This window comes from Cetorhinus maximus, chromosome 29, assembly GCF_964194155.1.
Source record: "Cetorhinus maximus chromosome 29, sCetMax3.hap1.1, whole genome shotgun sequence".
Classification (NCBI taxonomy): domain Eukaryota; kingdom Metazoa; phylum Chordata; class Chondrichthyes; order Lamniformes; family Cetorhinidae; genus Cetorhinus; species Cetorhinus maximus.
This window is the reverse complement of record NC_135907.1, coordinates 16,064,648-16,078,477: the sequence shown is the minus strand read 5'-3', so window position 1 is coordinate 16,078,477 and position 13,830 is coordinate 16,064,648. Positions and strand designations below refer to the sequence as shown.

General features: G+C 43.0%; 1 protein-coding gene across 1 annotated transcript in view; it reads right to left on the bottom strand.

Moving 5' to 3' along the window:
* Window positions 1-13,830, bottom strand: part of LOC144669295 (serine/threonine-protein phosphatase 6 regulatory subunit 3-like) — a 99,714-nt gene that overhangs the window by 49,875 nt on the left and 36,009 nt on the right. The window contains exons 3-7 of the mRNA XM_078531639.1: window positions 12,500-12,686; window positions 7,038-7,175; window positions 6,057-6,122; window positions 2,220-2,332; window positions 155-268 (exon numbers count right to left, since the gene is read on the bottom strand). Of these exons, the coding sequence (XP_078387765.1) occupies window positions 155-268; window positions 2,220-2,332; window positions 6,057-6,122; window positions 7,038-7,175; window positions 12,500-12,686 (618 nt within the window). The remainder of the gene's footprint in view (window positions 1-154; window positions 269-2,219; window positions 2,333-6,056; window positions 6,123-7,037; window positions 7,176-12,499; window positions 12,687-13,830) is intronic.

The window sequence follows — 13,830 nt, the reverse complement described above, 5'->3', positions numbered from 1 at the left end:
TCCTATAACTTTGTGCTTAAGGATATCTTTAGGTCTATGATTTAGCACACTGCAACATTCCATGCATTTTTGTGTGCAATTTGCTGCCTTGCAAAAGCCCTGGAGGCAGTGAAAATACTGGTTTCAGAACAACAATAGTTTTGAACACACTTACCGGGGCCTGCGTGTTTCCAACAGCGTCAGCAGTACCTGGATTCCGTTAACAATCACCGACTCATCCTTCTCGACCTCAAACATGTTATTAAGAAGCTGCGCGATGGTCTCCTGTCTAGGAGTCGATCAAATGGAGGTTGTGATCAGAAAACAATCATCCTTAGCAGTAAACCAGTTGTATCCTGAAAAGTCTGCTCCAAATCATTGGTACACCCTCACACACCCAATTCTCAATCTCAATTATCGAATAGGTGGCATTCCAAGGGTGGTAAAAGTTGGGAACTCTTTCTGCAAATTGTCAATTGGTCATTTTAAAATTAAGATTGATAGATTTTTGTTAGCTAAAGGTATCAAAGGATATGGGGCAAAGGCGGATAAATTTTACTTTTTTTCCTTTATTCTTCCATGGGATGTGGGTTCATTGACAAGGTCAGCATTTGTTGCCCATCCCTAATTGCCCTTGAACTAAGTGGCTTGCTAGGCCATTTCAGAGGGCAGTTAAGTGTCGACCACATTGCTGTGGGTCTGGAGTCACATGTAGGCCAGATCGGGTAAGGACGGCAGATTTCCTTCACTGAAGGACATTAGTTTTTACAAAAATCATTGATAATTGCCATGATTACCATCACCGAGGCTAGCTTTTTATTCCAGATGTATTAGTCAAATTTAAATTCCACCAGCTTCCATGGTAGGATTTGACTCATGTCCCCAGAGCAATTGCCCAGGTCTCTGGACCATTAGCCCAGTAACATTACTACTACACAACCGTCTCCACCTGAAATTGTATGGAGTTAGGTCACAGATCAACCATGATCTCACTGAATGGTGCAATAGGCTCAAGAAGCTAAATGGCCACCTCCAGTTCCTATGGAGATTCCAGTCCCACTTCAGCTTGCCAGAAGTGTTTCAACCAGGTTAACGCCAGAGAACTAATCTCCTCCTGTTCTGTGATACAGATGCCAGGCAGAAGCAGTTATACAAATCCACAGGCCAAAACATTCAATGTCTGCGAAATGCTTGCTTGTGCTAAAGTAGCTTTTTCTTGTAAAAACACAATATCACATCAGGATCAAGTAAAGTTAGCAACTCTCGGGTAGTGTGAAACCAAAATTCTCTAGTTCAAAAGCAGCACACCAATGTCCTCATAGAAGGAGAGGACGCAGAGAGATGAACAGTGAACAAGAGGAGAACAACAATAGGAATGGGCAGCCGAGGAAACAAGACTCAAGTCCAGAAAACACAAAATCCGTGCCCCTCCACTGGAACTATTTCTTCACATACCATTGTTCCCAAACCAACAGTTTTGCCCATATTCTACAGCTACTCACAGGCAATTCAAAATGTTGCTAGAAGTTGTCACTGTATGCAATCCAAGTAACATTTAGCAACATTTCGGAATTACAAGTGGCTCACAATTGTCGTGCAATTTATTGTAAAATTCACCAATACATTTTCAATGGACCCATGTGCAGGGCCATGGTGTGGTGCAACACAGTTATGTGCCAAGATTCTCCAACAAAGAAGTCAGAGCCCTTGCATCATGCTGTAGGGGTAAGTGGAAGTCAGGCATTCGTCCTGCTGGTGGAAAGGGTAAAGGGAAAATTGCAGACAAAGGGGCAGTTATCATGAGTGCAGTGTGTCAGAAGCCAGGGAGCAGGCTGCTCTCTCAGCCATAGGGACTTGGCGAGGTAATGGGGGAAGAGGAAGTGGACAAGGCCTTGATGGCTTGGAGGTTACAGGTGCAACAGTGAGCCATACAGAGCAGGAATGTCTCAGGTCTAATCTTTATTATTTGCAGGCTGCTGGCACTTATAGCTTGGGCTCAGACATGAAGAATGGGCACTTAGCTAGGTAGTGGAGCAACTGTAGACACATGGAACTGTAGCTCAGCACTGCATCAGCACAATTGGGGTGGAGGAGAGATATGCACTAATTACCCCAATTGTTGGGGTTTCAAATTCAGCCACCATTACTTTGGAATTGTGGCAAGCAAAGGACAGAAATTCCCGGGGAGAAAAGTCAAATACCCCATCCACAAATTCAAAGAAAGAAATCGCTAAACTTACTTCTCAAGTGTGGCCAGCAGCTGGTCTGGTTCGGGGCTGTCCTGAATCTGAATCATTTGTTCTCTGCTTAGCCGAATAATGTCACAGAGAGACTGAGATGCATTAGAGTGTTGCTAAGATGAGGGAAGTGGGGGGAAAAAAACACACTATTAAGACCTTAAATTTCATGGCATTGTACAGTACCGTTACCAAGGTCACATTTATGCACTGCCCTACAGTCAAGTGAAGTCACTGTCGTAGTAAAGTAAATGCAGTCACCAATTTGCACACAAGGTGGATGGACCAGCTAAACCTTTTTTTATTGCCTGAATAGGGGAGAAATTCTGGGCCAGGACAATGGGAGAAGTGCCTGCTCATTTTTCCAGTAGTGTAACGAGATCTTTTAACACTCACCAGAATAGTCAGATCAGACTTTGGGGCTTCAATTGAACATCTAATCCAACAGGGAGGCGGTGGCAAAGTGGTATTGTCACTAGACTAGTGTTCCAGAGACCCAGGGTAATGCTCTGGGGACCTGGGTTCAAATCCCACCACAGCAAATGGTGAAATTTGAATTCAATAAAAATCTGGAAGTAAAAGTCTGATGATGACCATGAAGCCATTAGCCGGCATGAAGCCGTAAAAACCCATCTGATTCGCTAATGATTCCAGACCCACAATAATGTGGTTAACTCTGAACAAGGGCAGTTAGGGATGGCAACAATGCCCACATCCCATGAATGAATTAAAAAAAAGATGCATTTCCTCAGTACTGAAGTGTCAGCCTAGATTATGTGCTTCAATCTGTAGTTGGCCTTCTGACTCCTTGCTAAGAGTGCTGCCAATTCGGACATACAATCCTACATTGCCCAAAGGGGCTGGACACTGTTACAAAACTCAATTGTCCGAAACAAGTTTTGGACAAAGACTATTTCTTCCCCACAGCTGAATGTAAACATAAGTATTAAAATTATTATATTATTGTTATACTTTAGTAACATTGTGAAACCAGGACACTGGAAGGGAAAAAGTTAAAACTAACCAGGAGGCGCAATTCATTGTATTTTTCATGATCTAATAACACCAAGTCATTTTCCTAAAATCAAAACGGGCGAATTTCAGAATGCATATTTGAGATACACACTGCTGCCAAGATGACGCCTCTAGATTAGCCCTTTGATTCTGAGATATCAGGCCTCTGGTCTCAGAACAAAGGACCCACATCCATTTTTGCCCAGACAGTCCCCTAAGTGAAACTCTGAGCAAGAGGCAGAGCTGGCTACAACCAGTGGTAAACCTGCAGAGAACCGTGGTATATCCGACGGACGTGCTTAGCAGATGACATTATGCTATCCCACCCCAACTCTCAAATGACATTACCAAAACTGTTATCATGAAGGAAATGATCATTCCAGACAGGCAAATAATGCACCAATACATTAGCAGGTCACTAAAATCCATATAAAAGGTTGTTTTTTTCATGTATTTTACAATAAACATGTCTCCAGATAAATAAAGCCCAGTTGAATACTTGATTCTTGGTCTGTGTTGAGTTATTTGAATTCAGGTGAAAGAAAAACACTTGCATTTATAGAATGTCTTTCATGGCTTCAGAACGTCTGAAAGCGCTTCACAGTCAATGAAGAAGTTTTAAAATACAGTCATAGTTGTAGGAAACATGGGAACCAATTTTCACAAAGCAAGATCCCACAAACAACAATGTGATAACAGCCAGATAAGCTGCTTTGAGTGACACTGATTGAGGGATAAACATTGGCCATGACTCGGAGTTCAAAAATCCAGCCTGACACTCCAGTGCAGTACTGAATGAGAACTGCTCTCTGAGGTGGCATCTTTCAGAGGAGGTATAATTTAAGGCCCTCTCAGGTGGACACAACAGGTCCCATGACAACACTTTGAACCAGACGTTATGAGGGGTGGGGAAAAAATGCCCATTAGAGTTTCATGGTGAATAGCTAGTGACTCCTGCAGGAGGCCAGAAAGCCAGCTTAAGAGTGACTTGGATGTCAAAGAAGGGCTGCCTAAAAATTGATTTTTGAGTTACGATGGATACTTGGGTGTTTAAATTCTTGTTTCTATTAAACTGCATAAGTTGCTGATAACAACGGATCTTGGGTGTTCAATGAAGTACCGTCACCTGCTCTTTCCAGGCAGGCCAAACCAGCAGATATGAAACAGTGTACAGGACAAAATTAGGGCCTCATGTGGCCCTAGTACTACAGGTTGGATAACCCTTACTCTGCTCAAGCTGCTTTGCCTGACATCAGAGCCTCAGGATACCTTTGGGTATCTGAAAAAGGTGGCATTTAAGTGGCAAATTCATCAATCCTCAATGAAATGCAATATTACCATGGCTGTGTGCAGTGTTCCAATAAGGCTACTGTAAATAAATTAGTGGGACAGCACAGCTTGGTATTGCTTGTGCCATGGCATACAAGGCTATGGGCCTAGTGCTGGAAAATGGGATTAGAATAGTTAGGTACTGATTTGACAGGCGCAGGCTCGATGGGCTGAAGGGCCTTTTTCTGCGCTCTAGACCTCTATGACTCCACGCTTTAAGTTACATCAATCTGGGCTGAGGTTCAGCAACACATTTGCTCTAAGTTGGTGATCTCAAATAAGCACAGGAGATAGTGCGGTATGCTCAGTGTCCTGCCTACTGTCGAAGGGGAAAAGCAGCAGCTAGAATACTTGAGGTCACATTCTTCATCCTGTGATTGTCACCCCTCCAAATCAAATAGCCTGGGCTCAGGCTGAACAATAACCTCCTGGGCTATGTAAAAGAGGGCTACCAGTGTTTGTTGAACTACACCCAGACAAAAATCATGCCTTCAGTAGAGGAGCAAAGGAGGGTGGTTTAAAAAAAAATCTGAAACTCAGTGCAAAGCTAATCACCACTCCAAAGAAGGGGAGTGTGCTTCTTTCCCCTTCCTTCAACATCTGAAGGCATTCAATTCCACCTGTACCTCAAATCAAATGGCAATTTGTCATCAGTAGGCTTCAACATTATTCAATCTTGGAAGGCAACATAGTCATGCTCTGATTTGACAACAATACATATGCATACTTGCAAGATGAACAGTAGCCCCAGCAGAGAATGGCTAACTGAGAACAGACCAGTAATCAAACATGGACCCTTTTTGCTGTTTCTACCAACTGAGCAATGGAGGCATGTCCATTTGAAAGCTGAGAGCTTGAGCTGTAGAAAATTCTGCAGAAACTTTTAATTGAACAGGATCCTTACTTTTAAGTAAGGGTTCTTAATGCTGCTGGGAACCACCCAGGTCTACTACTGGCATATATAATGGGGTTAAGTTTTTAAACCTATTCCTTCCAATAAAAAGGCTTCAACAAGGGCTTCAACATCTTTATGGCAGATTTCATGTTGGTGTCACCAGCACTAGTTGTTTTGTTCACTTTTGGGAATTCCTAGTAATATTTTTACCCTTTTTTCCTTTGATTTGCATGATTGGTTTATCGCTGGATTTCCAAAGGAAACAAATAAATGAGTGGAGGGGTCCAGCTTTCACCCGGCATCGTATAGCCACGTTAAGAATGGAAAGCCATGTCCACAGAACATCCAGAGAACGCCCTGAGACGGGCAGCACTTTTGATCTAGATGATCAATCCCCAGTCAGACAGGAAACTATCATTTCTAAAATGCAGAGCATTCCATCAAAGGTAACACTCTTCAAAATTATTGATGACATAATGGGCTTAGCAGTAAAATGGCTGCCTGTAAATTAGCAGAAAGTCAACATGAGCCAAGTCAATAGAAGGAATTAACTAGTCAGCTTATTCTCCATTTCCTGGCTTTTATAGGATGCTTGCACTTACATCCTCATCTTTAGAACGGTGGATCATCTCGATGAGTCTCTGGATGATTTTCTCCTCGTTCAGCCACTGTTGAAACACAGAGGAGGTTAGAGAGGAAGTGAGAGTTCAGCTCTCGGTGCAGAACAAATATCAAACTTACCCCGACAGACAGCCCAGTGAGAAATATGCCACAGGGCACTGGAACCTGATTCACACCCACACGTTCTTAACATGAGCAGCTCCTGATCACAGAATCAGACACCATAATTCAGCCCATTGTACCTGTGCCAGCTCTTTGAAAGTGATATCAAATTAATCCCAGTCCCCAAGCTCCTTTCCTAAAACAATGCATTTTCCCCTCTTTTAGGTGGTTATCCAACTCCTTTTTGAAAGTCACCATTGAATCTGCTTCCACCGCCCTTTCTCAGGTTGCAAACCAGATCATCTCTTAAAAATACTGAGTGTAAACTTGGACTAGTCTATGCTTAATTTTAATTAATTTACCTTCTTTATTTCTTAATTAGGCTACTTAATGGGGAAGTGCATTTATCTGAAATGTGATATAATACTAAACTGTAAAATATTTGAGGTCAAATTAGCATACTTAACCAATTCCATTACCTCATCCACCCTTGCCATTCCATCCCTCCCGTCCATGTGATTCCATCCTTTCCATTACATCCCTCCCATGCTTAATCTGGAAGTGCATTTATCTAAATTATGATAAAATGCAACATGTTATAGAATATGTAGTGCCTCAGTATCTCCCTTGAAGTGAAATCTGTACAATAACTGGTATTTCAGCCCTTCCCTCATAAGGATATTTTCATATTACAGGTGTCTCTTAGTCCCCTCTTTTTATGAGGTACCTATGCATTAACTCAGGTGTGTCAGTCCCTCTTTCAGGGAGGTCATTTTTGCTTCATTGATTTTTTTTCCCCAACAATATTTAAAAATTATGCTGCATTCCAGAAATGAAGAGGAATACCAAAGGGCACTTACATTCAGCACGTCCTGCCTGAGTTGGGGCTGCTCCACACACGTGAGAAGCCGGAGTAGGAGATCCATAATGGCCGAGGTTCCTATGTGTTTCAACAACAAGCTTACAAAATCAACCTTCTTTCGTAGAAAATCCACTATCTGAAAAAAAGAAAGAAGCAAACGTGAGAACTCGTATTTAAATGCCACCTAGCAAGTGTGTTATCATTTTAGTTAGGGCTGTAACTTAGTTTCTTCACCTTTATCACAAGTAGAATCCAGTTTCTATCTCTCTTCCACTTCCAATTTTCAGTACTTTGGTCAAATTTGGAGTGTATTTTTAATATAGCAATTAGAGTTTACATTTATTTTGCTGTCAATGCTGACGGTAGCCTTACTTCCCAATGGTGCATGCCACAGTGGTCAACTCTGTTAAGCATCGCCTGGCGTAGCTCAGGAGACCCACTCTGGCAGGGCAGTCTCTGCCGCATTTACTGCAGAGGAAGATAGCGGGCTGAGAAAGTGCACAATTTGCTGTCCTCCGTTTTCTCTGGGCCCTCTTCTCAGCCAGCTGAGTTTTTCGTTTCTGCTCAACTCTTCCAACACCCTTCCAAAGAGTCAGCCTCCAGAGGCCATGGCCATCAGTGACTGTCTCCCAGTTGCCAGGGTCAACGTCTGCTATTTTCATATCTCACTTGCAGGTGTCCTTGTAGCAGAGGGATGGCACCCAAGAGGTTGTAACCCAGTGGCTAGTTCAGAAGGTCTTCATCTACATGGCTGACATCCATCTGATGAACGTGGCTGAGCCAGCACAGACATCATTGGCTTAGCAATGAGTGTATGCTGAGTATATGCTCCAGAACCTTCAAGACAACAAAGGTGGAAACTATTCAGCCTTTTTCTCCTGCCATATGTTGTCCAGATCGCACCACTGAAGAGGAGTTCACTGAGGACGCAGGCTTGGGAGTCTTGCATTTTGTTGTTCTCAGTCAAGTTGTTGTTCCACACTCTTACTCAGCTTGAATATAACAGCTGTAGCTTTTGCGATGTGTGCGCTGATTTCAGCATCAATGCATGATGGTGGCATTGCAATATCCTGGATCACAACATGTCTTCCTGATGCTGATGGCCGAACCAAACTCTTTACAGGCACGAGTGTGTCTGTCCATTTGCTGCTGAAGGTTTGCCTCAGTTTAGAATGCTACTGCGGCCTCGTCAGCACAGCAACTCTCTGAAGAGGACTTGGCATATCTTTGTCTTGAATCTCAGACGAGCAAGGTTGAACAGCTTTCCGTTGGTTCCGGTATATAAATGGACAACCTTTGTAGATGACCCAAAGGCATATGACAACAACAAAGAGAAGAATATGCCAAAGAGTGTTGGTGCCTGTTTGACCCTACTGTGGATTCCAAGGGTTCTGATGTTGCCCTGTCAGAGGTGTCCTTATCCATCATATTGTTATGGAAAGAGGAGATCATATCGACTGGTTTCTGTGGGTAGCCAATTTTCTCCAGTAGCTTAAATAGACCTCCTCTGCTCACATAGTTGAATGCCTTGATGAGATTGATGAAGGCAATATATAGTGGTCTCCTTTGTTCACGGCATTTCTCTTGCAGCTGCAGGGCTAAGGTGACCAAATCAATTGTAGATTTTCCAGTTCTGAAACCACACTGGGACTCAGGATAGATGCATTCAGCCAGGATCTGCAGTTGTCAAGGGCAGCACGAGCAAACACTTTCCCCAATATGCACAGCAAGGAGATAGCTCAATAGTTGTTGCAATCACTGTGGCAGCCCTTGTTCTTGTACAGGGTCACAATCTTTGCATCATGCATATATTGGGGCACTTCCCCCTCCCTCTAGCAGAGGTAAAGAATGCTAGAGTGCTGGGTTACTGTGCACGATGAGTTCAGGGAGTATAGCATCAGCACCTGGAGCTTTGCCCATGGCAAGTGACTCATTAGCTGTGCTAAGCTCCTCCACTGTAGGTTTGATATCCAGCTCTGCCACGACAGGCAGGATTTCTTTGGTGCCTGCAGCTTCCTCAGTGACAGTGCTCTCCCTAGGGTACAACTCAAGGCAGTGTTCTACGCATCTCTCCAAATGTTTATTGCAGTTGGTGATGACCTCCCCTACCTTTGCTTTCAATGGTGTGGTTTTCTTTGCTAATGGACCGGTTGTCTTTTTGATCCCTTCATACAATTCTTTACATTTTCTTTTGCAGTCAATACAGAATGAAATATTGGTACCGACAGGGTTCAAGAGTTTACAATTGCCCTAAACAATAAAATAATGCTGACATGGACTTGTTTTGCAGCCATTTAAGCGGTTTTATTGAACTGTTCAGAATTGTAACAATTTACAAAAAAGTTCCCTTGATTCACAGAAAAATTGTAAAATCTACAGCAAGCTAAAAATCTTTCAAAACGAGAAAGGAATTTTAATTGCAAAGTCTACATTTTATGCATGCCTTCTGATGTTTGCTTTATTAAAGCCAGAGTCTCTAATTAGAAGCACTATATCGCGCTGATGCAGTAATACGATGACATGCATCTTGTGGGCAGAGAGCACTCATCAGGAAACACAAAAGTAAACAGACAGTAACTGTTTTCCTTCGGGTCTTGGCACTCGCTGCATCGGTACCACTCTGTCAAATTGGGTTAAAGACGTGTTCGTCTGATCAGGGAACAAGAGATAATAACACTGTCCACATTGACACCAACGGTAACCTTACATGGCAGCTTAATATTAAACCACAAAACACCTGCCACTGTTTAATGCCAGGCAAAAACTCCGCACATGTCAAAAACCAGTAAGCAAGCACGAGTCAGCATAACTTAAAATGTTGCTTTCCAAGACACAATTTGGATTAACTAGCAGAAAATATTTGTGCTGCAATTAGTATTTTTATTGCACAGTATTTTTGCTGCAACAGTATTTCTTTAAATCCCCCACCCCATGTCATGCAACCCCTCCCTCTCATGCCATATTCATCTCATTCCATTTATCCCTATCTCATCCCTCCCATACCTCCAATGCATTCCATCACCCTTCCATGCCTCCCGCCCCTCCCCCCCACCCCCATTCCATCCCGCCTTCCCCCCTCTTACGGAATGCTTTATGTCTGGTGAGGTTGTTCTGTAAAAGTCTGTTGCTCTGCACCTGTGGGATGACAGTTTGTTAATTCGATAGCTTAAAACTTTATTGTGGTATTTGGGTACTAAGCGCACCCTGGTACTGCCCATCAAATAAACCCACCAACTGACACACCTCTTAGACAATCAAAACAGTCCAGACAGACAAAAACTGTGTATTATTGCTATTGTAGGTTCATTCTGCTTCCCTGTTTCACTGACTCAATCCCATATTACTCTTTTGGATGCTCCTCAGCCACAGCCTGCCAACTGCAATCCTAATTTCCAGCTCTCAAACCTTCAACTCACAGCCTACTAAAAATCCTCAGGTGAGGTGGTGTGTTACCACCACACTGCACAGCGAAATGAAGGAGCTGGGCTTTGTGTGGGCTGTTCTCAATTTTAACCAGGCATTATGGGTGGGATACAGAATTGTTTTTTTTTTAATTCATTCATGGGATGAGTGCGACACCAGCTAGGCCAGCATTTATTGCCCATCCCTAATTGCCCTTGAGAAGGTGGTGGTGAGCTGCCTTCTTGAACTGCTGCAGAATATGTGGTGTAGGTACATCCACAGTGCTGTTAGGGAGGGAGTTCCAGGATTCTGACCCAGCGACAGTGAAGGAACGGTGATACATTTCCAAGTCAGGATGGCGAGTGGCTTGGAGGGGAACTTCCAGGTGGTGGTGTTCCCATGTGTCTGCTGTCCTTGTCCGTCTAGATGGTAGTGGTCATGGGTTTGGAAGGTGCTGTCTAAGGAGTCTTGATGAGTTCCTGCAGTACATCTTGTAGATGGTACACACCTGCTGCCACTGTGCGTCGGTGGTGCCCATAGCAAGACACTCAGTTGCAACAGAGCACTACATAAAGTGTATATACATATGTTGGACAGAGAATGAAGCAGACTTAGCTCTAACATCTTGGTTGGTTCAATAATCAGACAAAAAAAAATCTCACTGACAATAGTTAATAAAGATTGGTCACTTGAGTGAGATAGCTGAGAAACTCCACTTCAGAATGAATAAGACCTTCAGGAGAAAGGGAGCAAGAAAAAGAGCCAAAGAAATGTTAACACGCTTTTGCCTCAAGCCTGCTATGCTCCCCTACAATTTCACTGATATTCTCTCTGCCCTGGAAACTTAGCAAATGATGCACCATCTTCAGTCAAGATGGCGGGTGGACAACCTACTCCATAATTCCACCGATCCATCTGGGAACTCAAACTACATAGTTTTCCCTTTCTGTAGCCAACATCAGTAATTTAATATGTGGAGGCAGCTTTCTTTTTGATAATAGCTGTTCTAATCAAGGAAAAGGAGGGCATTCCATTTAAGGCACACAGTATCAGCAATTCTAAGTCAGGGATTGCAGATTTAGAAGTATTTATCTCGGCGTCAATGTCTCTCAATCACAATCTCAGAGGAGGTTTTGGAGACGTGACCTTTTACAATTTCTTACATCTGCCATTCTTTCGGCTGCGAGTCTGTCAACTTGGGTCAAATTAGGCACCGTTTGGTTTTCTGGTCTCCTGCCTGTTAGGAACTTCGGTCGAGACCAAACATATTTCACACAGGTTCTTTAGTCAGCAGACTCGCATCTCATCAGTCTGGAATGAAGCTTAATCCAGATCCCAGTAGTGTCTGCCTGTTGCCTGCTCCTTTCCCCAGAAATTCCCTCTCCTACAGGGAGACTACAGAAGGAAATACAATCCATATTACACACTTTAAATGGCTTCAACTTACACTGCTCTTTCCACCGATCGACTATTCCCATCACCTGCTGCTGACCTTCTTCCCTTCATTTACTTTGCTGCCTGTATTGTAAGTCGCATTGTCCATTTCACTCATCATCAATGTGTTTCCAAATCTATCAAGGCTTCCCGATTACAACAACTTAATTTTAAAATTCTCATCCTGGTGTTCAAATTTCTCTGAATCGCTGTAACCTCCTCCAGTCCTACTGCCCTCCGGGAGCTCGGTATTCCTCTAACTCTGGACTCCCGTGCATTGTTAACTTCCTTCATTCTACAATTACCTTCAGCCATCTAGGCTCTAAGCTCTGGAATTCTACCCCCAAGCCTCAGTACTTCAGTCTCCACTTTGCCGTTTAACTCCGCCTCTTTAACCAAGCCTTTGGTCACTTGTCCTAATGTTTCCCTCTCTGACTCAATGTAAATTTGCATTCAATTACATTCCTATGAAGCGGCCTGGGATGTTTTACATTACAGGTGCTATACAAATGCACATTTTGTTGTTAGTCTGGATGCAACGCAACCACTCTCAAACCCTGCAACTCCCAGTAAAACAAACAGCGGGACACTGAGCTCAGTTGAAAAGTAAATCCAGTAATGTACCTGTTCACTCTTCCTGTTGATGAGGATGCCCATTACTTTACTGAAGAAGCTTGCCAACAAAGGGTTAAGTACATTGTCGTTTTGCAGGAAGGCGTAGAGGCGGCTCAGCAGTGATTCATCCTCGCCCAGTGCATCATTAACCTGTGTCACATCGGCTGTCAGGATCTCACAGGATATATTAGGGTACCTGGAACAAGATATTTTAACTTGCAGATTAAACATTCCCAGCGAAATCCATTTACTGCATTGTAAAGAGGCCTTTTCAGGGAAACTAGTCCATTTGCATTACTGGGATTTCAGTCCAGTGAAGGGTGTAGGAAATTTTCATACTGAACACACCCAGCAGTTCAATTATATGTTACATCCTTCCAAACTAGGGTTATGTCTGGAGGGAGCATTTTGAGCTACATAACATTAGGGTGAAGTTCTGGTGATTACAAGTCTGTAACTGGTTGTGGCCAGAGTTAGTAAGAATTCAACACAACAAAGGATCAGACAAGAAAGGAGTTACAAAAACATCAAATTGTAATGGTTTAAGTGCAACTTTCCCCAACCCTCCCGGATATTAGTATTAATATGATGGATAAGATGGCAACAACGCTAATGGTTTCAATAAATCCAACACTTTACTAAGGATCTCAATATCCTCCCTGTTAATATCATACATGTCCTGCACTAAGACACAAGAATACTTAGCGCTCCCAATGCAATCGAGATAACTGTAGTGTGGAAGAATAAATTTTCTCTCTTCAGCAGTGCAAGAGGTGTGTTTGTGCAAACAAGAGGGAGAGAGTGAGACAGCTCGAGTACCACATGCAAGAGCCTTTTAAAAAAAAAAATCACTAATAATTAAATTTTAGTGCTTCTGAGGAATGACAATGGGACACTTCCCACTTTAAGTGTCTATGTCAAGTTGAGAAACCAATATTACATGAAACTTAAAGCCTTCTTTGTACTGCTTCATCAACCACTCCGAGGTTAAGCACAACAGGGGAGGCCATGGCATAATGGTATTGTCACTGGAGTAATATTCCAGAGACACAGGGTAATACTCCAGGAACCTGGGTTCGAATCCCACTTTGGCAGATGGTGAAATTTAAATTCAATAAAAATCTGGAATTAAGATGATGATCACGAAACAATTGTCGTAAAAACCCATTTGGTTCACTAATGTCCTTGAGGGAAGGAAATCTGCCGTTCTTACCTGGTTTGGCCTACATGTGACTCCAGACCCACAGCAATGTAGTTGACTCTTAAATTCCCTGTGGACAAGGGATGGGCCATAAATGCTGGTCTAGCCAGCAATGCCCACATCTCATGAACTAATTTAA